Source organism: Parasteatoda tepidariorum, chromosome 2 (genome assembly GCF_043381705.1).
Source record: "Parasteatoda tepidariorum isolate YZ-2023 chromosome 2, CAS_Ptep_4.0, whole genome shotgun sequence".
NCBI classification, from domain to species: Eukaryota; Metazoa; Arthropoda; class Arachnida; order Araneae; family Theridiidae; genus Parasteatoda; species Parasteatoda tepidariorum.
The window spans coordinates 74,253,500-74,281,008 of NC_092205.1; the positions used below are offsets into that span (position 1 = coordinate 74,253,500).

The following is a 27,509-nucleotide window of genomic DNA, read 5'->3' on the forward strand; positions in this document are numbered from 1 at the left end:
GTCATAGCCAAGGCACCAAAAAATCATGTTTTAAAATGTAAAAAAAAAATGATTCTATTGCTCCCAGCAAATAACCTATTAAAAAAATACAGTTACTTCTGTTATTTGATTTCCAAACGCTTCAGGGCACCAAAATCCAATTTTAAAAATAAAAAAAACAACAAAAAAAAACAGGCTCATAGTTCAGGGTTATAAAGTATCATGATATTCAGTGTCAAGTTTTATAAAAAAAAAATTTAAAAATTAAATAAGTTATTTTTTTTCTTGATGCTTTCCACTGATCTATCAAGTTAAAGAACTAATAACTAAACGTTCTTAAGTTTAGCTATTGCTAGAGTTCCTATAAATAACTTAGTTAGATATAGAAACATAATAACAGATTTTTAAAAAATTAGGTTGCTAAAATTATATATATAAAAAATATATATACAGTGGTGGCCATAAGTGTGGACATTTTTTGAAAGTTTCATGTTTTTCAACTTTGTGTGCTTGTAGAATATATTAATTCTCACTTAAATACAAACGTTTATATATCAAATTGAAGGTAATTTAATGTAGAATTTAATAAAAAATACAGTATTACAATATCTATGTTGCAAAAAAAGTTATGCAACTAATAGTAAGATATATCTCAGATTTGCATTTTTTTTTCTTAGATTTGCATTATCCTACTAAGTATTGATTGTGTAAGTGATGCTTACACAATCAATACTTAGTAGGATAAACCTTATTTTTTAAGACAGCTTCACAGCGTCTTTTCATCGAGTGAACGAGTGTTTGGAGTTCATCTTTCGTAATCACATGGTGCCAAGAATCAATTATAGCTTCAATAAGTTGTTTTTTATTGGATAGACGTTTTTTTCGTACAAGAATTTTCAAACGTTGCCACAAATTTTCAATTGGATTCAGATCAGGGCTGTTTCCTGACCATGGTAATATGCCTTTATATTCTGAAACTATGCTTTGCATACTTTTGTGCTGTGTGTCATGGAGCTAAATCCTGTTGAAAAATAAATGGTGCGTTGTTGGGGGAAGAGATCCCTGATGGAAGTTATCAATGTTGGTTTCAGGACAGTTTCGATGTATTTTTTGGCAGTCAGGATGCCATCAATCACTTGAATTCGACCCACACCATCTGCAGACACACATGCCCTAATCATGACATTTGTTGGGTTTTTTGTAGTTGCTTCAATGCAATCAGGATAAAGTGCTTCACCTACTCTACGTCTCACGTATTTTCTAACATCACTACCAAAGAGCGATATTTTACTAAGATCACTCCAGATTACTGGCTTCCATTGATTTTCTGACCATTTAATGTGTTCTTTTGCCCACTTACCTCGTTTTTTGCGTTGCNTAAATATGGTTTTTTCCTTGGAATTCTAGCTTGTAGTCCAAATCCTGATAACCTTTTTCTTATTGTTCTTGAACTTACTGCAATACCGTATTCATTTCACATCTAATGGCATCTGATGAAATTTTTTCTATCTTGAAGGCATAGCCGTTAAATTTTTCTATCGGCAGTAGCACATGTGCATTTTTTTCGGCCTGATTTGGCTTTTTTTCCCCACTGATTTCGTTTTTTCATGACGTAAACAGAACTTTCGTACACCAGAACAAATCACTGAACCACCAACTTGTCTTGCAATTTCAGCATAAGAGAGGCCATTTTCTCTCAATTTGACAATTCGGCTCCTTTTTGTAGATGTTCAATTAGTTCTTGTTGATGACATTGTTTAAAATTAGTTTAATTAGAAAAAAAAGGACTTTAAATATTCAAAAACAGCAATACTCTATTTAATTGTACTAGTATGCATCATTCCGAAAAATATTTCCACAACAATAACTCTTTTACCATCCAAATAACCTAAACTATAGTTACAGACATTTGATTGGTCCTAAGAAGTGTTTGTGATTGCCTAGTAAGCTTTTATTACAAAACACGTCCTTATTCAAACCGATTTGTGTTTGTTTGTTCTACTAAAAGGAGCATAACTTTTTTTGTAACACAGATCTACATTAAATTACCTTCAATTTGATATGTAAACGTTTGTATTTAAGTGAAAACTAATATATTCTACAAGCACACAAAGTTGAAAAGCATGAAACTTTCAAAAAATGTCCACACTTTTGGCCACCACTGTATATATATTTTGCCCCATGGCAAGTACTTAAATAAAAACAAGAGACAATTACTATTATTATTTGAATTAATCTCGCAAATGACTGTCTATATTTTCAACTTGTGCAGAAAGTTCATTATTTTAAATTTTATTTACTAACATATTTCAAACAGATAAGTTGTTAAAATTTATTCTATTTATTTTTTTACTTTATTATTATTATTAGATTTTTTTTATTTATTTATAATTTTTTTTTTTTTTTTTGCCTTTTAGCCTGAATAAAACAAGAGACAACTACCCACTCCTCTATTATTTGATTTCAGAACAGGGAATTAAAAATCTTATCGAAAAACAAAATTGTTTCAGTTGACAGTTACAGATATTCATTGTCCTATTATTTTTTTTTTTTAAATGTTACTTCAAATATAGCACATTAAAGGACTAATAACCAAAATGTTTTTATGTTTGAATATCAAATAAAAAGTTAAAGTAGTCATTTATTTATTTATTTTTTAAAAGAGTCAGGCAATATAATATAAAATAAATATAACATAAAAAAAGTAATGAATGAAAACATAAAAAAAGAACAAATAACACTCTAATCACAATTTATTATTAAATCAAACAAATCTGTACAAAAAAAATTAAAATGTGTAGAACATAAAATCAGAAAGTCATGCAAGGAACAAATTATACATCTTTCAGATTTAACATAAAGAGTTAGCCCTAAAAAAATACTTTACAATACAATAAAAAATAACAAAACCAATTTTTTTGTGTGACTTGTACAATCAGTAAAATTTTTTAAAATCAACAATTGCAGTAACTTATACTGTCTGTAATATATTTTAAATTTAAACAAAGATAAAAGACAGTATTAACTATTGATTCCAATAACAGTTCCAGTCAAGAGTAATAACTGTCAGGAATACATTTTTAAATTCAAACAATGATAAAAAGATAGTGTCTATTATTGAACCTAATATTAGTTCCTTGTCATTTGAAAACTAATTTATTATTCTTGACTAATAGCCCCAAACCAAAAACCCTAAATTTTTTTACCAAATGCCAATCCAAAAAGCAATAAACCAATCATAAATTTTGTGTTTCTCTTTCAAAAAGCAGATTTATACTGCAAACAATAACAACTGAAATAACTTAACTGATCTCTCTTCTTTTTTTTCAAAGCTTACTGCAATTTCATTAATAAAAAATGACAGTAATATTAAAACAAAAGCTTATATACCATTTGTTATAAAAGTGACAATTACATAATGCATGCAATAATTAAATTTCATTTGAATAATATTAATAACACTTATTTTAAAGTAGCAATTTGTGAAAAATACTACATATGATTGTATTTTTCAATACGTAAAGCATACGAAAGTAAAAAAAAAAAAAAATCGATTATATCACCACACAGCTACTTTTATCATCGATAACAAACGATTATGCAAACATCGAAAATGAGAATATGAATAATGTACAGGATGTGAATCTATTGCGAAAAGAGACATGAAAATTAATTAGATGGTTGAATGATAAATGGATTATTTATTAACAAATTATGATACAATGATTTCTGATGATTGAATGAGTATTTAAACCATAGTAGTCGGATGATTCATTATTTATTTCTAGAATATATCACAAATAAAGAAAAATGCACATTATTGTTGGGAAGGGCCGGGAGGCTGCTGTGGCATAGGATATCCAGGCAATTGAGTTGCGGTTGGTGGTGGATACGGATATGGTACTTGCATGGGAGGATTTACGTAAACTTGTGAGTTGGGAGGAGGAGGGGGGTAAGAATACTGTGGTGGAACAGCATGATGGGGAGCAGCAGTGTACAATGGATAGTTGCCAGAATAAGCATAAGGCACAGTATAAGCTGTAGCTTGTGCATTAACAGTGCACTGCACTTGGCCAACAGAATACGCCAATTGCTGCACTGTCTGTAATTGCTGGTAAGCATCCACTGTTGTTTGAGGAACTGGAACAGCAACAGCTGTTTTTGGTTTCCCTGGTGGAGGCGGTGGTGGAGGAGGTGACCGCGGTGGTGGTGGTGGAGGAGGAGGTGGAGAGCTCGCCCTCTCTACTTTACGTATATGTTTTACTTTCACTTTATGTCTACGTTCCTTCGGAGGTGGAGGAGGGGGTGGCGGTGAGATGGCACCAACAAATAAATCTTTAGTAGGTGGTATACCATCAGCAAAGGTAACACTTTTTTTGGGTTGGGCGTCAGAATCTCTAGATGGTGTCACTAGAATACCAGCTTTTGGAGCAATCAAGCCAGAAGGAGCTGATGTGGATGATGCAACAGCAATTAAGGGGTTACCTGACACATTATTATGCTCCTCTTTGTGTTTCCTTTTCTTTTCAGAAGAAAAAACGAGAATATTTTCAAGATTAGTTGAACTAGATTCTGTACTTGATAGTTTTTTAGAAAGAGGAACATTACAAGGACTTATTAAACTTTGATCAGATATTTCAGCAGATGAAGACACAGCTTCACTGGTATCCAATGTCGATGCTGTTGAAACATCCACTACAGAGCTGCTGACAGCTTTATCCTGAGGTGAAATGATTCCTTTACCACTTTTTGCATTGACAGCAAGGAGAGCAGAACTCATGCTCACATAATTAGCTAGCATTTTAGCAACATCACTTGTCTGAGAGGATTGCAATAGCGCTGCTAAAGCATTCTCTCCTCCAGAATTCGTAAATCCAGATGAAATTAGTTGTAACTGTAATTGTTGGATGTATTCTAAATAAGTTTTTGTAAGATTATTTACATTCAGAGATGGAGAATTATTAGAGATATTTTCAGTTTGAGTTATGCAATGAGACTGTGCCTCTGCCTGGGCAAATACATCTTGTGATGCATTCATCGCGGGTATTTGATCGTTGTTTAGGCTGTTTGTAAGACTAGAAACTTGAGAATTATCACTACTAATGATGACATTTTCTTTAGTAACACTCTCAGAAATTGTTGCACTGGTTTTTGATAATTGTGTCTTATCTTTTTTAGGCGGTGGTGGCGGAGGAGGAGGAGAAGAATACCTGTTCTTAGATTTCGAGTGTTTGCTTCGTTTACTACGCTTGTGTTTCTTTTCTTCAACAGATTGTGTGGCACTCTGGTTTTGTTCATTAAATTGTGTTACATTCTGAAAAGAACTAGATAGCTGGTCTGACAGAGGAACTGCTGAACAAGAATCTGATGTATCTTCATTCATTGGAAAAGGCATGTCGTCTACTTTAAGCTCTTCATTTTTAATGCTTTCTTGCTCAATCATAGCACAGTTAGGCAAAGTTACAAATTCTGCTATAACATTTGAAGTTTGATTTTCAGTGTCTACTGACTGGATTTTTAGTGTTGGTTGAATCTGTTTCATTTCTTGACTAGGAATGCATTCACCACCTACTTTGAAGTATACATCTTGTGTATCAACAAAATTAGAAATAGTAACTGAATCAGAAGCTAATTGTTCAATGATCATTTCATTGTCCTGATGCTCATTCGGTTCATCTTTGACTTTACTTTCATTTTGGTCTAAATTACTAACTTGTTCAATCTCGGCAAATTCTGGAGAATGTTTAATTTCTACATTTGGCTCAGTAGAACAATTCTTTTCTTCCAAATTTTCAACCAGTGCTTTCATAGTTACTGAAGAATTTGTAGATTTTGGAATAGTATCTAATGAAGGAAATATTTCACCTTTTATCTTACTAGCGTGACGGTAAATAATACCAACTGAAGACTTAACAGGATGTTTATCTGCACTAATATTTTTTGATATATTAATATCACCAGCAGATCCGTTTAAGTTTAGCAATTTCATAAATTCATCATATTCAGAGTTCAAATCACTTGACAATGGTTCTTTTGTTTCAAGTGACTCAGAATTTAGAACAGTACTCTCACCTGAAGTATTAGCTTGATTATGAATCGTTGATTCAGAATTCCGACTTTCTGATAATTCATCTGTTTCCAATATAATGGACGATTCAGGTTTTTTGACAACAGATGAATCGGATGCCTGTTTTAAACAATTCAAAGATGAAGCATCCTTATGGCAAGAAGTTTCAATCAAATTAGGTGAACTTTCGGATTTAATATCAATTGGAGCATTGTTTTTTAGTGTCTTGAGTGGTTTAGCATCAGGAACTTCAGTCGGTATTGGAAGAAGACTTTGAGGTTCATCTTTTATTTCTTCTGAATTACTAACATGTGATATTTGAGGAGAAATTTTTTCTACGGTTGAGTCTTTTTTATCTTCAGTCACAATTAAAGCATGGCTTGAACCTTCATGATTATCACTTTCCTCAGTTTTAGCTTTATTGTCTTGTCGATCTTTCTCCTGAACTGGGTTGGTTTCTTCAACAGTCAAAGAATTACTATTTGACTCTGGACTCCATTCCATTCCAGAATTACTGTCTGAATCAGTGTCCCATTTGGATTTGATTTTTATAGGTGGAGCGATTTCTTTAACCTTAACATCTTTTGAAGTCAAACTTGCAGCAGTGAAATCCAACTTCTCAGCTTTCACACCAACTTGATCAGCTTTATTAGCTGATTTTTTGCTTTTTAAGTTTCTTTTGTAGCTTGTCGAAGAATCAACAGTCGAATCTGTATCATACTTTAGTGATTTCAAAGTAGGGCTCTCTACTTGAGCGTAACAAGTCTTCAGAGCATCAAGAGCTGACAATGATTTAATAGCAGGAGGAGAAGCATCACTATGCTCTGAGCTGGAATTACTCAAAACAGCTTTGGTATCTTCAGTAGTTCTGTTAAAACAATACTGAATTGGTGGCTTTGTTTTTGTGTACCGTACATGGAATTTAAGCTTCAACTTTTTTTCTTTATTATGCAGTTTAGAATCCAATTTTAATTTTTTCTCTTTTTTACTATGTTCTTTCTCTGCGTCATGCTTTTGCTTTTTCAGTTTCGTTTTTTCAATCGCACCATCATCAGAATGCTTCATATGCTTCTTTTTAGACTCAGTTTCTAGTTTTTCGGAAACTTCGTCTTTTATTTTCTTCTTTTTTATTTTCACATTATCTTTAAGCGTTGATACAGAGGTAGGTGTAACTATCTTTGCTGCACTATCTTCAGTATGATGTGATTCAACAGTGGCTTCTTGTTTAATAGTTACACTGGAATCAAACTCGTCTGTAGTTTTAGTTACACAATCTTCGTGTATTTTTAATTCCTCAGATTTGTCTGGTAAGTCGCATTGTGTAGAGATTTTACTTTCGGATTTTTGCAATGTAATTTTATCATCGATTTCTAGTTTTTCTTTAGAATTTTCAAAAGATTCTACAATGGACTTATTTTTTCTGTCACTTTTATCAGAAGAAAGTTTCACAACTTTATTTACAGGAATAGGAACAACAGTGGCAACATCTTTTTTTGGTGAATCAATACACAATTTAGAGCTTTTTGAATTCTCTGGAATATCAGAAATTACAGTTTCAGTAGGAATAGCAGTTTTAGCAATTTTCTTTTTCTTTTTAATTTTTTTCTTTTCTTCAGCACTAGAACTCGAAGAGCTACTACTTGATGAGCTACTTTCAGCATCAGAAGAGCTGCTTGAACTACTACTACTACTATCATTATCTGAATCACTGCTGCTGCTGGAGGAGGAACTGGTTTTAACAACTTCCTTCTTTTTTTTCTTTTCATTCATCACTTTGTACATCACACGAATAGTGTCTTCAAATTTTGTACTAGAATCAGTGATGTCGAGACCAGCTTCTGAACAAAACTTCTTGAAAGTTTTATTTCTTAGCATCTTCATCAAAAATTTATCAGTTTTACTTTTACTATGTGATGATTTTTTAATCTTGGATTTCACTTTGGGGTGTTTAGTACTTTTCCCTACGGGTGGTACAGCTTTGGATTTCGCTTTTTTCAGCTTATGGGATTGTGTTTGAGGTGATTCGTTAGAAGTAAGATCATGAATAGTTTCTTCCTGAACAGATTTCTTTGCTGAACTTTTTTTACTGGGTTTAGATTCATCAGTCATTTGCAATTCAACAACACTAGACAAATTAACAGAATTTTGGTCATCATCTTGCTTTGAGTTTTCATTACTACTTAATTTATTACCAGTTTTTATTGGAAATGCTATTTTCTTACTATGTTTAGATTTAGCATAATCATTAATGCTACTAATTTTTTCTCTAATAGTATGAGACAAATCTGAACTACCGTTAGAATGGTTGCTTTTAAAAGATATATTGGAATCTCCAAGAGAATTCTCTTTATCGAGAGGGTCCACAGAATTTTTTATGCCAAAATCTGCTTTAACACTAGGGCAGTCTCTGTTTAATGAACTTTCTTCTTTTAATTCCACAAAACTGGAAGAAAATCCTGCAAATGCATAAGCTGATTTCTCTTCCTCAAATGTGTGTTTGATTTCAGCTTCTACATCTGTTAAGCTTGTTTTAGTATCTTCACTTAATTCCATGACCGTTTTATGTGCCTCTTCAATAATTTTCTTCTTAACTTCAAATGTATTTTTGCTGTCTAAATCAGCTTTCTGAATGTTTTTAGAATCTGAATGCTTATTTCGAATATTACTAAGATCCTTTTTATCATCTGTTTTGCCATGAGAGGGTTTTGGTTGTTCTCTTTCCTGTGACGATCTCTGCTCTTCTTCATAAGATGGCTGTGTTTGCTCCTTTTCCTGCAATGCTCTCTGCTCTTCTTCAACAGATCCTTTCGAATGTTCTCTTTCCTGTAGCGATCTCTGCTCTTTTTCCGTAGATCTTTTCGATCGCTCTCTTTCCACAGATCTTTTTGGTCGCTCTCTTTCCATAGATCTTTTTGATCGCTCTCTTTCCTGTGGTGATCTCTGCTCTTTTTCTACAGATCTTTTTGATCGCTCTCTTTCCTGTGGTGATCTTGGCTCTTTATCTACAGACCTTCTTGATCGTTCTCTTTCATGTGGTGATCTCTGCTCTCTTTCTACAGACCTTTTCCTTTTTTGCCTTTCATAAGAACGTTTATCTTTTTCAGGAGTTCGTCTTCTTTCTCTGCTAGGAGATCTCCTTCTATCATAATAATCTGTTCTTCTGTATTTTGAACTTCCTTCTGTGTGCCTACTTCTTCGTTCTGAAGACCTGTCTCTCTTATCTGATAATCTGTCCCTACGCTCCGAAGACTTATCTCGTCGTTCAAGAGATTTTCTCCTATCTCTCTCACGGGATTTATAATTTCGATCAGAATTTTTAAAATTTTCCTCATCAGATCTTCTTTTTTTAGAACTCGAGCTTTTACTATCGCGCACTTTTTCATCAGACTTTTCTGATGGACTGTTTTCACCAGCACTTTTTTCAGAGCCTTCAATCATATCAGTTTTTACAAACTTTAGGAATCCAAAATTTGGTTTCTTGGAAAATACTTCAGGTGGACGAATAGGGTATTCAGATACTTCAGATTTTGAAGAAGATTGCTGATTGTCATCTTCAGCTTTTTGTTCAGTCTCTTTTTGTGGTTCTTCAGCCTGAACATCGTCTTCTTTACTCATACCACTATCTTCTTCCTCTTCTTTAAAAACTGCAACAACACCCGCACTAACTTTTTGATTGGCTTTTTTAGATAAACTGAATGATAGAGCACTAGATTTTCCAGAATTAGAATCAGAATTAGAAGCATTCGACTTCAAACTTTGAGAAAATGCCATAAGTCTTTTTCGAGCTAAAGCTTTCCCCAGCAAGACTAGCGATTTCGGTACAAAAGTGTCTTCAGTTTGAGGTAGATTCAAATCTGACTGAATGCTTTCTACAACACTTTCTTCCTCTTTGGTTTCAACCGGAATTTCTAAAATGTTTTTAGAGACAGGCTCATTTTTGTCTTGTTCTTCTAATTTAACAGTACAAGGAGGTTCTGCTTCCATAGGAAGAGACATTCCAGGAAGAGGTGGCAAATCCACATCGTCAGGAGAGAAAAAAATAGTATTTAGGAAAAGGTCAGACCACTCAGAAGTATCTACGTGATTTTCCTCAATTTCTTCAAGAGGAGGCTTTTCCTCTTCACACAATTCATCTGGTACAGGAAATTCAGCGTTAGAAGATAACGGTTCTGGTAATTGGCAGCTTTCAGAATCGGAATTAGGTTCTGGTTCTTCAATAGGATAGGAATTATCGATTTGTTGATCTTCTTCTGTTATGTGAGAATCAAAGGAATTCAAGTTGTTGTCCAATGCAAAATTTAAATTAGAGTAAGGATTGTCTGAATGCCTACTGTCTTCCATTAGCTCTTCACCCGGATCACTAACATCTTCAGATGGGTGTGTTGGAGAATAAGTACAATCACCATCATCTTTAGGTAAAGGTTGCTGAACAATACATTCATCAACAATCATAAAACCACCTCCAGGTATGAAATTTTCACCAGTTCCCATTTCAATTGGACCCCTGAAATTATAACTTATAATAAATATCTCAGTAGACAATATTTACTAGTTTAAACTATGAGAAAATATTTTTTAAATTACAAGAAAATTATTTCAGTTTAATTTTTATTTTATTTTTTTTAGAAAGCATACTTAATGAGATTCTTTAGAAAGCAAGTTATGTAATATAAATTCTAACTGGAAAAAAAGATTACTAAAAAAAAGATAACTATATGTTCTAAACCTTATACCAGAATAAGAAAGTTTTAATATTTCCAGGAATCTCATTGCTTTACAGCTGGTTAAATTATTTGTAAAAATAAGCAAAACTCATTGCTTTTTATTGAATTCAATAAATGAAATAGCCAGTATGACATGCTTTTTAGTGCAATAAATAATTAGAACTTACATTATTGAAGATACAGTTATAGGAGAACTATATGCTATACCTTTGTTCATTACAAACTTGAAAAACAATTACAAAAATCATATTGCTTTTTTTTTGTTGCTGATGAATGCCTACAAATATGTCCTTCTGCAATCCATTTCAAGCTTACAAAAATTTTAATTAGGGTATAACAGTGAACAAACCTCATTTCAGCAAGCTGTGCACGTTTTTCTGCAAGCTCATGCAGTCGTTTGGCCTCTTTTTCTTTCTTTTTGTCTTCTTTTCTCCACTTAGATGCCACATTACGGCCGAATTCTCTTTGCTTGAGGTCTTTTAAACGCTATAAAAAAATTTTTTTTAATTACATTAAAAAAAAATTCACATAATGAATAAATGTATTATAATTTAAAAGGATACCAGCAAGTAATGGTTGCATGAAGGAAAGGTTTAAAATCATTTTAAATTTATTGTTTTAGCATTTTTTTTCTATTACAAAATAAGAATTAATTATTTATTTCCTCAAAATTAAATTTTAAAAACTCTACACCTAATATTATGGTTCATATTGCGAAAATCAGACTTACAACTTTGATGCTGAAAAAAGTTATAATAATAACAATAATAAAAATCATCACTTTGTTATACTATAACCTAGGAATCTTGAAATAAGATAAAATGTTGATAAATGATTGTTTTTTTACTTTTAAATAAAGCTTTTTACTCTTAAAATATACTTTACAAATGAATATATTAACTAATCTTACTAAAAACAATATTTTTACTCATAATCTATATAATAAATCTGAATACCAAAACTGTATCAAATAATAATTAAATAAAATTAAAACATTTTTAAAATAAAAAATGATTAAAAAAGATAACAAATACTCTTAAAACTATGAAATAGAACAAATACTCTTAAAACTATGAAATAGAACAAATGAACTTTTTGATTACCCCAAACAGATTAGTAATTAAGTGTTAAAATTTGCAACTAATTCATCCATTATTTAAATTTATGGCACTTCCATACGATATGGACTATGGTACACCAAAATGCATTGTAGATGAATAACCCCAGAGTAAAAACAATACTTTATTATTAATTCATGGTGAAAAATGGTATGGTAAAGAAAAAATAGCGTTTTTTGAATAAGATAAAATAAGGCTCTTTTTTTAAACACCCAATGAATATTACCTACTTTTAAAGGTCATAAAAAAGCGGAAACTAAAACATAAGCACTTTTAAAAAATGCTATGCATTCGGTTCTAGCATACATGCATTATTTACGTTTATCCTGTCGACATTTCAGTAAGCTTCAATAATGAAAAATAGAGACTTCAATATGCATAAATAAATTTATCAAATTCATGTCTCTCCAATTTTGTGATACGATTCAGAACATTTTCTACTTCTAATACCTTAAATCTTAATTCTCATTTTCGCTACTTATTTTAGAGTTAGTTGAAAGCTGCCTATTTCTCTTGAGCCTTAATTATTTTCTTGGTGATGATTTTAGATCGAAGCTCTTTCCAAACAAATAACTATTTTTTGTATGTGCAACAATTTTGCTATTACTTTTTATCTTTCACAACAGTTCAAAAAATTATCTTAAAGTAAATATTTCAGCAAATCAAGAAGAATGGTCTGAGTATGCTCATTCTTTTTTATTTTTTCAAATCACCGTAGAGCTAAAATAGGAGGTACTAATAGGTACACTGAGGTACTAATCTATTTCAGTAAGCTGTAATAAAATTGCTAAGCTACTATTAATGCAAGCGATACTTAGTTAATTGTGATAATAAGTACTACTGATCCCAGTGATGACTGGTCGATACGAATTCCCCACCCAGCTCACACTGACCACAGTGCTGATATAAAATATCCTCAGTGGTCGGCAGATCATGGGTTAGAGTCCCCTTGCCGTTAGGCTAACAGTGGGAATTTTTCCTCTCTATGTAACGCAAATGTGAACATCAAAAAGTCTTCCAAGAAGGCAAATTTCTTCAAATACTTGATCCAGAAGTTCCCTTGCATTCTGGATTGGGTTCAAAATTACAAGGCTACCGTGTTGAACATTGGTAGCCGTAAACTCAAAATTGGGTGGACTGTTTAACGACAGTTATAAAATAAAATAAGTACTACTACTACTACGGTAATAGGTAGCTAATATAGGAATTGTGGTTAATGAGTTGGTTACAAACCTCCAAAACAGATTTGTACCAAAAAAATTCATACAAATATTTTTACATACAATAACCTCTTTTATTGCCTGTGTTAACTATAACATGCTAATAATTAAGTCATTAATTGTTAAATCATCAAAATACAAATAGTTACCTGTTTATGAGCATGATCATAAGAATTAATGTGATTGTCAAACTCTTGATATTTGTAATACTGTTTCTCACATAACTCACAGTAAAAATTAGCCTTTAAACTAGCTAAACCTTCTTGAACAGCTTTCTCTTTTTCTTGCACAGCCTAAAAAAAACAGGACTACCATTTTAGGAAAAATAGAATGTTAAGTCAGATTGTATCCCTAATAAATTATGTTTTAAAACGAAAGCTCTCAAACCAGAACACTATGGTTGAATGTCCAAAATGTTTCAAATTACGTTGTGTACATATGGATGAAAAAAGTTTTTATAAAACTTATTTTGACTACTGAAAAGATCAACCTGTTAATCAATTCAAGAATTATATATTTATTTCTAATTAATGGACTAAGTTTCAGATTTGTTTCATCTTAGCATTTCTAATTTTATTGAAAACCAGTAAATTGGTGGTTATGTGAGTCAAATTAAAATCTATGATGTAGCTTATCTATGATCTTAATTAAGAAACAAAAAAAATTCCTTCATGTTTGATCGTAACATTGTGAAAAAAAATAAACGAAAATACTCAAACAACTTGCCGTGATTTAAAAGAAATATTCAATTTTGAAGAGTTTTCAGAGGATGAAACCTTGCCTTGTCTTGACAAATAAACTGTTGATACTATGATAAGATATTAGTCAAAAATGTTTTTGTTTTTCCCATTGTATTGTAAAATTTATTTGCATAAAGACAATCTTAGTAAAAGTTGAACATCATAGTTACTTGTAATATCATGCCCTTGTAATTCATTTAACAAATGTTGAACTTATGATGTAAAATACTTGGGTCAGTTATTAAACATTGGTGATTAATTAAAATTGATCACGAAAGAGTTTCACTAAGTAGGTAAGTAGTAATGTAGACACAAAATTCAGAGTTCAAGCTACCCACAGTAAATCCTAAATTATTAAATTTTTCTAAACCTAAGAAATTAACTGCTCCCAATCTCTTTGGGGAAAAAAACAATATCAATAGAATCTTTAAAATTGTTAATACTTTCCAAAATGCAGCTCATTGTACAAATAAAATAATTTGGGAAAATACAATTATTGGGTTATTACTTTATACTTTTGTTGCAATTCAACAGTATCTTGTTTTTCAGTTTCTAAAACTCTTCTTTTTTCAGTTGTTTCATCTGCATAATCCATCTAAGCACATTAAAAAAAAGTATATAAAATTTCACATTCTGTTATTTTAAGGACACAACAGAGCAACTAAAGCAAAGCTTTGCTTCAAACTAACAATAGAAATTATATAAGTAGATAAACAAGAACAATTACAATAAATATGAAACCAATCAACTTAATAATTATAACTCTTTATAATATTTTAATTACTAAGAATGAGACCTTTCTTTTGAATATATATGCACACACATATATTATACACACACATATGAATTATTTTAAAAGTGTTTAAGTTATGCAATTTCTCATACAAATCAATAAAGTTTAAAGCTTTTAAAGATTTGAGGGGCCAGCAATAAATTATAAATAAAAAAGAATGTTTTTGAACACCCTATGCCAAAAAATGCAGCGATAAGCTTGTAGCTTATGCCAATTACGTCGATTATCTTATGAAATAACTGCATGCATAAAATTTCATAAACCTAGCTTAAATATTCATAAAAGATATGGACATTTTTATAAAAAACTAATTTTTGTTACATATGTTTTCTTATTATAACTGCAGAAATATTCAATAAAATTAAACAAAATTTGGTGACTTACATTTTTTTACTATAACTGCAGAAATATTCAATAAAATTAAACAAAATTTTTAGAGTAATTTTTAATTATTAAAAAATGTCATTTTCAAATTTGAAAAAAATTGGTTAAAAATAGTGAAAAATACGAGTATTTAAAGTAATCTTTTCATGTTGTGCATGTATGGAAAGTATTTAACTTTTTTCCCCTTCCTAATTTTGTTTAGAATCGTACTTGGTAACTTATGAAAAAAGTCCAATTTGTATATCTTAAAAATAAAAAAAGTGGAGCAATTTTCTAAGTAATTTTCGTTCAATTGGAAAAAAAGTTTTGAATGATAAGGGGTTTTCCACAAATTTAATTTTGTACTATTAAACAAGAATTTAATTTTCTACTATTAAACAAGATTCGGCATAATATAGGACCACACCTTATTAAATAATGTTTTATTTCATAATACCATCACATTTTGTAGTTCGGAGCATCATTTATGAGAGCATTGGTTATGAAACTTTGTTTTATGATACAAAATGAAATTTGTGGAAAAACGCTTATCATTTAGAGCTTTTGATTAAAAAAAATATAAAAGCTACATAAAAATTTGCTAGAAACTTTTTACATTTTCAAGATATTTAAATCAGACTTCCTTAAGATACAATTCAATTCTAAACAAAATTAAGATTAAAAAAAATTAAACAATTTTTCTGTGCATGAGTAATATGAAAGGATTACTTTAAATACTTATATCTTACAAATTTTTTTTCAAATTTTAAAATCATATTTTTATTATTAATTAAAAGTTACTCTAAAAATTTTGATTAATTTTATTGAATATTTCTGCAGTTATAGTAAGAAAACATAAGTCAAAAAAAATTTGGTTTTCCACAAAAATGTCCATCTATCCATGAATATTTAAGTTAGGTTTACAAAACTTTGTGCAGTTATTTCATATGATAATCAACATAATTGACTTGCTTCAAGCTTTTCACTGTATTTTTTGGCATAGGGTGTTCAAAAACATTCTTTTCCGTTAGTAATTTACTGCCAGTCTCACAAACCTCTAAAAGCTTTAAACTGTGCTGATATGTATGAGAAATCACATGACTTAAACATTTCTAAAGTTTATTAAATATTCTCTAAATATTTCTCGCAAAATATGAAAAAATTAGTTAGCATAGAAGTGTTTTCATTACTCTGTCCAACTCTTGTACATATACATACACAAACATATACATATATACATACACAAAATAGAACAGAAGAAAAAAATATAATAATAGTTTTTACTTTTTGTGTGCAATAATTGTCTGCAGTGCATAAAATAAAAAAAGTTGCAAACCATCATATTACTTTCGACCTAATCGTTGGATTTTTATGTACTATGAAGCTAACTTCATAGTTTAAGGAGTTCATCTAAAAAAATTAAGGCAGATTACAATTGTATTATTTTTGAAATTTCATCTTCTTTTATGGCGCAACAGCCTATTGTAGACTTTCACAGGTGGAACAATGTTGCTCCAAACCTTACAGTTCTTAGGCTTTGATTTCCAATTAATAATTTTCCTAATGGTAAGATTTTTTGCAGCATCATCTAACCATCTCTTTTTAAGCCTGCCTCCGAGTCTTGAGTTCATCTGATTCCAATTTGAGATTTTTCTCAGCACCATATTTTCAATTGAAACTAATTAATTATCTTTTCACTCATACATAAAACTTTTTTATGCAAAGATAATTTCATGCTAAAAATTGTAGATACAAAAAACAAAAACAAAAAAAACACTAGTTTGTATTGATTCTTAGCAACTACTTTTAAAATTAATTTAGTGAAGAAATAGGGTACAAACATAATTTTTTGAGTGTGATTAGTGCAAATCTTATAAAAGATCATCAGCAGATGCACTAAGAATTTTGATGATCGATTTCAATTAGCTCCACTTATCAGTTAAATAAACTTGATATTTATACACTAAATAAAATCCTTAATATTTGATAATTTTCTAATATTTCTTTTTTAAAAATATTCACTGTCAAAAAAGACATAAAAAGTTAAAGTATGAAAAAAAAAAGATCTTTTAATTATTCAAAGTAAATTTTTTCACAAAATTGCAGGGGGATAATCCTTTCAATAAACAACTTTTATTATGAACATAAGAGTAAATTATTTATCTTCTAAAGACATCCAGCTAAATTTAGCACCTAAAAGTAGTTAAGTAGTGGTTACAGTTTGTATAGTTGTTTGTAATCATAAATTTAAAAAAAAATAATAATAGTTGCAGCTATTAACTACATTTGCAAAAAAATAGTTGCAGTTGTAATTAACTTTAAAAAAATAGATGTTTTTCAGACTGATAACACCAATTTTTAACTGATTGAACCAATTTTTAAAATCACAATAAAAATGTCGCAATCTAAAATTTTTATGAAATCAATTGAATAAGAAATGAAATATTCAAAAATGTTATTTATTTCTCTTAATTCCGGTTTTAAATAACCTTTGAATATTTATTTCTCTTAAACTATTCAACTGAGTTAGTTACACTGATAAGTACTAATAACTAGATGTATTAAAACAATTTTAAAATTCAACATGTTTAAGTCAATGTTTAAAAAAAAAGCTAAAAATAAGTAAAGCTAATTCCATCTTTATCTAAAGTTACAAAATTGAATATTTTTCAAAATTTTCCTTTAAAGTGGTGCGTAAAACAAATGATTGTTTTAGATTCCCGCTCTAAATAGAAAAAAATTAGATCATAAACACATTCAAATCAGCTTTGTACATTAATTATCTAATTTTTGAACTTGCTGAAAGATGTGCTAAAAGAACAAATTTTATTTGCCAATATGTCACAAATTTTGTTCTGAAATTCCAATTTGTTCAAAACTTATTACAAATTTAAGGGTCTTTTTTGAGATATTTATCAGCTTTTTTTTTTGCTTTGAATATCCATTGTCGCAGAAAAAAAAAATTTCCATCATGATATCATTAATTTATGAGCTCTGGCCTCAGTAAATGTCAATTAAAAATAGTAATAAAAAATAAAAAAAGAGATTACACGCTGCCGGATATAAATCTTAAACCTTATAATGAAATTTTTAAGAATAAAATTTTTTTATTAAAGAGCGATAAAATCCATTCCTTATTTGAATTGTTAGAAGCCTAATCAACAATTACAATTACTTCTCATTTATTTCTTCTCATTCATCACACAATTTGTATTCTTAGAATAAGTTTTTTAAAGTGCAGATGATAATTTTTCAAATCTAGGCATTCAAATCTTTAGTTATGATTAACAGATTAATAAAACTTTCTTACATAAAGCTACATTTTATATACAAAATGTTCTGTGTTTTTGAGGAAAATATTAATGTTTAAGAAAAGTGTGAATGTAAAGTCGGGGTTAGTGGGCAGAGCGTTCAGAGACGAGCCTTCTGTATTATTACTACATCCAATTTCATTATTACCTTTAACTGGGTTCCCACTCAATTTCAGAAAAAAATTCTCTGGCTTTTCCAGGTATATCAGGAAAATTTCAATGAAAATAGAAGCCATATTTTATCTATACTATGCAATTTCTCATCAGAAAGCTTTGTTTTTTTTTCCATACGTAATGTCAAAAATTTGATTTTTTGAGCAATAAAATATTGAATGAGGATGGAAAAATTTCAACATAATGTAAAATTTTTACAACAAATATTTGTGATGGATGTTAGAATTATTTAACTTGAATCTCAATGACTGATTACTGTTACTGACAATTCTAAGACTATTTGTTTTCAAGGTATAATGTAAAAATTTTCCAGGATTTTGTAAAAAAATAAATAAATAAATAAAAACTTTTAAGTACTCCCTGCTTTTTAGAATCAAAATAAAACTTCCTGACAGTTCCAAGTTTTTCCTGTTTCCCATGGGATAATGATAATTCAATCAGCCATTTAAATTAAATTAGCTTGAAAATAGACAGTGACAGCAAAAATCTATGAAATCTTCAAACGATAGAAATAAATAATGTATGATGAACCATATCAAAATTTAAAATCTTAATAATACTAATATACCAAGAATTATAATCGCGGAATACTTATCATACTAGGTTCAACAAAAAATAATATGAATAATCCATAAACTTGTCAACACACAATACCTTATAAAGTAGAGAGATTTTGCATTTTAAAATAATGCATTAATATTAATATCAACGTCTAAAAAAACTATTCTATCATCAAACAAAACTAATCAAAACTAATAAATCAAGCAAAGTACAACATTATTATTTAACTAAAAAAGCAAATAAAACATTTTACTTACTAATTTAACTATAAAGAATAGATAATGCAAGCAAATATGGTTTAATTAAAATGATATACAGTTGTTGGTACCTGTATATACGCAAATAGTACCCTTTTCGATAAATATTTGATACATCTCAAAAGAATGAAAATTTTTTGTCTTCAAAGCAATATGAATATTTATTGAAATACTTGATACCTCCTGGTACATAATGCATTAATGTATATTTAAAACATAAAATGGCATAGTAAAAATAAAATATTTAAAAATATGAATTAATTATTTCAGAATTACTTCGTTTGTGAGCAGACTATGTTAAATTAAAATAATTAAATACAGCTTATATATTTATGAAGATATCCGTTTTTTGAATACATATTAGCTTTCTGCAATTCAAGACAAGTAGATATTGATATCTTTTGATAAGAATTATTTGATACGATTCTATAACAAGATGTTTCTAAAAGCTATATTAAAGAATAAATTTAGTTGCTACATAGAATTTTTTGGTAATAAAATATCTTTTTATTGCTAACATAGTCAAGTACTTAATACATCAAAGTTTTGGTATATTTGCAAAATAAATTAGTAATTCTGCAGTTAAGAAAGTGATCTTGAAAAATAGCTGGTTTACATTATATTCTATAATTGATTTCGGACTTTAAAATACTGCATGTTTAAAAAACTTTTTATCAATATACAATGAATTTTGACTTGTAATCAAAATAAGCATTTTAATTTAAGCTACGTAGTACATTTAATTTTTGAAAAACAATTTTAAAAAAACAATTAAATTTCAGCTAAAAAATAAGTCGTATACCAACTTGCCACACATATAATTTTTAAAAAATTAGTTATAAAACTAAAACTGCAAAGCAAAATAATAAAAGTCTTTAAAAAAATACATTTTAAATTCAAATTTATAAAATAATGTCTGAATTCAATTGCTGTAAGATCAACGATTAAACAAAGTTAAAACAAATAATAATTACACTGATTGCATTTAACTATTAAATAACAGACTCAAGCCTGCATTAATTTAATTTATACCAGCATTTTAGTTTGCCATATTACCTATATATGGTAAATAATCAACAATATAATCCAATTAAAAGTCTCTGCTACCTACTTCTGTGTCAGAAATCCCAAGAATTATTTCAAAGAGCTGGCATCAAAATATTAAAGGAACAAGGATTACCATTAACAAACCAATTTTAAAAATTTTTTAAAAAAATTATACAAACAAATCTTGAATAGCTGTAATATCATGGGTTATTCAATATTTAGAAAAATATGTGAATATAAACAATAAGTTTTAACATGGAAAAAAAATACTTTAAAATTTAATATTTTGTTTTAGTCCTTATAATAGAAGTTAGTTTAGTGTAAGTAAAAAGATAAAGTAAAAATATGCAAAAGATAGAAAATTCAATAGCTTTTAACAAATTTGGGAGAATAACTACTTTATTTTGACTTCAATATCCATCGTTTACTTAGGTGTACCATTGGGGGAAGGGGGCACATGCCCCCTCAATAATTTTTAAAACTTCAGAATTTTTAAAAAAATTTTACTTTTTTTAAAAAAACACCAAAAAATATTTTTCATTTTAATAAATTAATTATTTTGATAATTTATCAATAACAAAATAATTCTATGTTTAGCATTTTTATGCAAATAGTATCCTAAAAACCATTTAATGATTTTGATTAAAAATATTTCGATTATTACTTTACAATTTCAGCATTAATTTATAAAGTGGTTTCCAGTTATTTATGCTACATATAATTTTCATTTATACTTATTTTTTTCCAAGTTTCGTTCCTAATTTTAATTGTTTCTGATACATATTTTTCACATCATTTTTTGGATAAGATGGGATCGTTTGTGTTTTCACAACAAATATGTTTACTCAAATTTTGTATTTCAGATTTTTATAACAATAAGTTGCCTACTCTGAATTCATAAACTGCTGTGCACAATAGTTTTAAAAAAATGTTACAAATAAGTAAAAAAATGAAGAAGATAATGAGTGGAAGCATCAACATAGATCGTTATAAAAAAGGGGTATTTTTTTTCTTGTTTTCAAGTGTAAAAATGGGCCGATAAGATTCCTTTCCATGTTGATCTTACCTCCATTTCCCATCGTCCAAAGCCCATGATGTCTTCCTTCATCACAATTGGAAGTGGGTCAAGGCGACCTAGAGTGTCATGAAATAACTATGAAAGCAAAAGAGCTTATTTAACTCTAAAAATTACAATGCAACAAATTGTGAAACATGTTACTTAAAACTAGAGATTTGATTTTGTAAAGTACCTATGTAATAAAATAAATGACAAGTCATTTATTAGCAGGTAAAAGGTCTAAATACATACAAATAAATCACTTCCATTTATATAAAAATTATAACAAATTTGAAAATGTACACTTTAATGTTAAAATTTTTAATTTATTTATCAAAGTGATAAAGAAAAAAGTGTAATATTTTAAAATTCTAATGCAGACGATGCCAATTTCAATAAGAATTGCACACTTTAACCATTGCATTTTCAAGAAAAAAAAGTGTGTATTGAATGCCTTAAGGATCTGCTAAGGTAATGAACAACTAACTTTTAGATTGAAATATTTCATAAAAATAATTCTCAGTACGCTGAGCTTTACCTAGAATAGGGGTGCACATTTTTGAGTGAAGGGCCACTTGCACAGCAGGTAGATTAACAAAGGGCCGCACGCATTTTTAGTCATGTTTGTGTCAAATATGATAATTTTTATATAAATATTAGTGTTCTGAGCGCATAATATTTTTATCAATAAACTTAATAACATATTTGCAAAATTTAATGCTTTTAATTATTTAAATTTATTTAAAACTAAAAAAACTGATACTTTTTTTAAAAAACTTTTTCCACTTTTCACAATAATTAATTTATCAAATATACATAATACATAAATATTAGGGGGGATATAAGTTCTAACCAAAAAGAAGCTTACAGAATGAAAGTGCAAGAACCATACACATTTTAGAGTAATATAAATTTGAATTGAATATTTTAGTTTAAGAAAATTTATAATGTTTTATTGTTAACCAAATTAAAAGAAACTTTTTATTGCTTTCGGAAGTCCCGGCGGGTCACGCATTAACAGACGGTAGGCCGCATTCAACACGCAGGACGCAGGCTGTGCACCCCTAACCTAGAAGAATAGATACACAATCGATAGTCATTATACCTCTAATACTAAGTGAAACTAAGACCGTTTATCTATCAGGGTATTGAAAATAGTGAAGAATGATACGAAAAAAAATTTTTCAAAGAACAACTGATATGGCTGATAGTCGTTATTCAAAGCATAACAACAATATTTGCACAAATAATTATTTAAAATGAACATGAAACAAGCTATTCGCAAACTTTCGGGAAAAATCATAAAATATCACAATTTTAAATAATGAAATAAAACTATTATGCTTAGTTTATTTTGCAATCAAATTGCTAATGTTAAATTGCAGAGTTTGGAATTCAAACAAATTATCAGGACATAAAACCAAAATTAGTCTATCCCAAAAAGGACTCTATGAAAAGGATATTTTGAATATTGAAAACATTTATTATTAATGATTAATCCACTAATCATTCATTTAATTTTGTGGAAGCATTTCATAATAGCAATATTTTATATACTTAGACTTTTTGCACATTAAAAATCATTGATTTATACATGCACAAATAAAATATTGAAAATATATTCTACTGTTTAGACAAAGTGTTCACTTTCCCTTTTTTTAAAGATGCAGTTTCGATTTTACGAGTGTCCAACTCAAATATATATGTAGAAATACTTTTTTAAATTTCTAAATATATATATATATGAAAATCTGGTATAAATGCTGAACGAAAAATATTGTTTACGTATATTGGATAAATAGAAAAGAAAAAATAGAGTTTTCCACAAATAATCATAAACTTGTCAACACACAATACCTTATAANTTTTGCAGGAGTGTCCATAACAGGAGGTTTCACTGTATATATATATATGAAAATCTGGTATAAATGCTGAACAAAAAATATTGTTTACGTATATTGATAAATAGAAAAGAAAAAATAGAGTTTTCCACAAATAATACTGTTGATTGACAGTAATATTTAAAAATATTTTAATAATTTATCATTTAAATTTTCTTGATAAATTTGAAAGAAAAATTTTACTATTTAGGAATTTACACAAAGCTAACTTTCCAATTATACTTTTGCTCTTCCTTGATTCTAATAAACTGGTGAGAGCTTCAAATTAATATCTCAAATCCTTATAAATAGCTAGTATCTAACATAATAGAATTTACAAAAATCCCACTATATTTGAAAATGAACTCATAATTAAAAATTAACAGAAAATTTACAAAGAGTTAATCAATTAAAAAAATTAAAAAACACCATTGACAAAATTTAGGGATACGGTTATTCTAACAAATAAGCCTATTTAAAAAAATTAATTAAAAAAAATTAAGGTATTTGAAAACATTTTTATAATTCCAGATTCTTACAAATATTAATTTAGAACTACATTTAAACAAATAAAATAAGATTAACAATAAATTTGATTGATAATAGGCAGGAAAAAAACTTATTATGCAAACTGCATTGCAGTAAGTATTATGCACAAAATTTATCACCTTCAGGAAGTAATGTTTTTATCCCAATAAGTGTTTCAAATATCATTTCAAAAGATATAAATTTGGTCGGAAATATATTTACAAACAATAAATAATGAACGAAAACAATGATTTTAAACTCAAAATGAAACTTTATTTATTTCTAATTTTATCCAATATTTTTAAAAGCATTTTTTATGCCAATTGGCACCATACCACAAAATATATATATAATATCAAAAACGGATTTTATTAAAAGCATCTTATTTATTTATTTACTTTTTTTATTATTTATTATTTTTTTACAGCCAATTGCTAAAATGGGAAATGACAACATACCCTGTTCAGTTCTTCCCAAGCCTTTCCCAGAACTCCATCCTTGTTTCTGTAGTAACTGATATCCTAAATTATCCTAAACACACACAGCAAACAAAAACATAAGCAATACAAAAAAAAAATTTAAAATAAAAACTACAATGCAATAAAAATAGTACTAAAAGGATCTTATGCATAATAGTTAGTATTATATGAAGAGAATCACATGAAATTTTAACAAGCATTAACCCCTTAACGATCAGTTAATTTTCAAGAAAACGATCATAAAAGTGCCTTTTTTTTTACATCTAGTTTAAATTAAACTAACTATCTACAATTACCTTAAAAATATCCTAGTACTGCCATCTGGTGTGTATAATGAGAAATAAAATGTTTTCCGGCCAAAAGAAATGATTTAGTTTTATTCTTTTTGGCACATTACTAATGAACATTCCAGCCTGGAAATTTAACGGGAGTGAGAAATAGAGGGCAAAACCTCACCCCGTCATTTTCACGGGAGCGAGAAGGAAGGGGTTAAAAACATTGATTGTTATACAATGAACTCTCAAAAATTATAATAAAATAGTGAATATTTTATAAATTTTATTAATCAAAAAACTATAGTAGTGAAGCATTTATCAAAACTGCATAAAATACAATATACTTGTTGCAACAATAAAAAACATATCTTGAGTTACACAGTTTTGTTAAAGTTTATAAATTTTGCAATGTGAAGAATTGCCTTCATATAACAAATATCTAGCCTATTGTAAAATAAACAATTGCTGGATTTTAAAATAATCTAAAACATTTCTACAGATGATATTCAAATTTAAATTCGTAATTACATACACTAATTTTTCAATTAAATGCAAAGATTTAATTGTCTGAACAAATTGCAATTCAAAATTTATTACCTCCGGAATTGGTTGAGCCATAGAGGATTGCTCCAACTCCAAAAGACCATCATCGTAGGTGTCAATGTTCTTGCTCTAATTAAAAATATATACAAAACTTTGAATAAGAAAATGATACATAAATAAAATTTGGAAATTACAAACATACATGCACCATTACAAACATAAAATTCAAGAATATAAAGATATTTAAATCTATAGCAAAAGTTAACAATTGAGTTAACAATAATATATTAATGATAAATTTTACAGTGTTGATGATATAAGAAGTCATTTAACCAACAAAAAGCAAAAATGTAGATCAATGATTTTAAAAAAAAAAACTCAACTGATTTATATCAAATTAACTGTTACTGATGTCTAAAACAATGATAAGCGATGTAACATTTAGACTAGACACAGATTATTTTAATATTCCGGTTTAAATTAATTGGCTTATTTTTAAAGAGGCAACGTTTAATCTTATTTATTTCATGATAATGCTTTAAAGCATTTTACAATACTTAATTTTTAGAAAAAAGCTTTTTGCTTGACTATTGAGCTTATCAAGAAGTTTTCTACTTTTGATGAATGTATCTTAATCTATTATACTGTTAATTTATTATAAATCTTAGTTTATAATGCTGTTAATAGCTTAGTTTATAATGTTTAAATCTTAGTCTTATACATATCTTAGTTTATAATATCTCAGGTTATAATGTTGTTAATATCTTATACCAAAAATTGGAGGACATTTCAGTATCTGTTTGTGCCAACAACTACAGCCTAGGCACAAAAATTTTAAACTTGCAAACACTTTTAAAAATGTCAGATTTGCAATGGAGAGGCTATGAGTTATAAACTTCGAGCTAGTCCCCTTCTGGCAGTTATTTTTTATAGTTTCTCGTAAAGATATTACCCAGAAATCTCCAGATTAAAGGGAGATTTTTGTATTGTGATCTGTGGTAGAATTATCGACAAGTCTTGGAAACTTTCAGACACTGGCCCGCGAGAAACTAAAAAAAACATCACAATAAGGGACCAACTAGAAAGGTATAACTCGCAGTCCCCCCCCCTCAGGCAAACATCTACATGTTTTTTTTAAAAAAGATTTGCAAGTTTAAAATCTATCTAGCACCTTGGCGATTGTAGTTGGCGGGACAGATCACGCAACGGAAATATCCCCCAAATTAAGACGTTTATTTTGGCTTAGATCACTTTTCAGAAAGCTTCCTAAAATTGGTAATGTGGTTCATTTGCTTTGTTGATGTTTGGATTTTAGCACAGAATAACTTTCATTCTAGATTTTAAACTCCGCAAAACATCAGTTTAAAAATATACAATCAACTATACATGCAGCGTTAAAACTGATTTAACAATAGATCTAAGAATCTCACAGACTTATGAGCAGAATTATGAGAATCGTAAAAGAAACTTGAGAATAGTAGGTAGGTACTTCCTTAAATCATATTTACAATGCTCTTTAAAACTGATACTAAAAAAAAAGCAACACAAATCAATAAAACTTAATTAAAGGTTGAAAAATGTAATACTTTAATTTATTTTTGATTTAATATTGATGAAACTACGTCAAGTAAAAATTTTTATCTCAAGTCAAAACTCCATATTTTACCTGGTATTATTTTTTAAGACCCAGCTCATTACAAAAGAAAAAATTATAAAGCATAGATACATATACCAGCCTTATAAGGTTGATAAAGTTTTCGAGAAAGACTTTTTTTTTTTAATAAAATAAAGTTTAGTTAATAATCATTAGATTATGAACCAAATTTTTGGTAATCATACCTCATAATCACGATTTTCATGAAACCGATTGTATCTTTCAGCCATCGCAATTTAAATAAGGTGTAAGTTTTTGATTTGTGTATATGATTTTGCATGTATTATTGGTTCTTAGTTAACTAATATTTATTTACAAATACGTCAACATTATTAATCTAAATACACAAAAAATCTTGATATATTATTTTCTGAATACAAACACTTCATTTCATTTCATTTCAAATTCGAAGAATACCGAAATATCCAAGTATTCAAAACGCTCCACATGAGCTACAAGCCGAATCTCTGTAACTGATCACTCACCGACCGAAGGTGCAAAAAATTCTTCCTTCTCATTCTTCGACTCCATGCTTCTCACGTNAAATTGTTACATCTCCAAAATCTTTTTTTTTTTTTTTTTTTTTTTTTCGTTTTTTTTCTTTTCTCGACATTTGAAAGTTTTTTGAATTTTATATTCATACTTTAACATAGTTATGAAAGAAACATAGAAAGAAAAAAATTTTCGGAGCGTTCCTGTTCCAGTGGTATTATTTTTCACAATCATCCAGCTATATCGG

At 28.7% G+C, this 27,509-nt stretch overlaps 1 protein-coding gene across 3 annotated transcripts; it reads right to left on the minus strand.

The window, feature by feature from the left end:
* Positions 1 to 2,714: 2,714 nt before the first annotated feature.
* On the minus strand, positions 2,715 to 27,172 carry LOC107445296 (uro-adherence factor A). Of its 3 annotated transcripts, none has more exons than XM_016059656.3 (8): positions 26,956 to 27,172; positions 25,171 to 25,245; positions 24,278 to 24,350; positions 21,421 to 21,488; positions 14,357 to 14,443; positions 13,258 to 13,401; positions 11,120 to 11,256; positions 2,715 to 10,550 (listed from the first exon to the last, which is right to left on the minus strand). In XM_016059656.3, exons 1-8 carry the CDS (start codon positions 26,998 to 27,000, stop codon positions 3,797 to 3,799), a joined length of 7,383 nt encoding a protein of 2,460 aa, XP_015915142.2. In that variant the 5' UTR covers positions 27,001 to 27,172; the 3' UTR covers positions 2,715 to 3,796. The 3 variants fall into 3 exon arrangements, with proteins under 3 accessions (XP_015915142.2, XP_015915146.2, XP_071033847.1); XM_016059660.3 differs by having other exon boundaries at positions 21,421 to 21,507; XM_071177746.1 differs by lacking the exon at positions 14,357 to 14,443 and having other exon boundaries at positions 26,956 to 27,162.
* Positions 27,173 to 27,509: the final 337 nt, after the last annotated feature.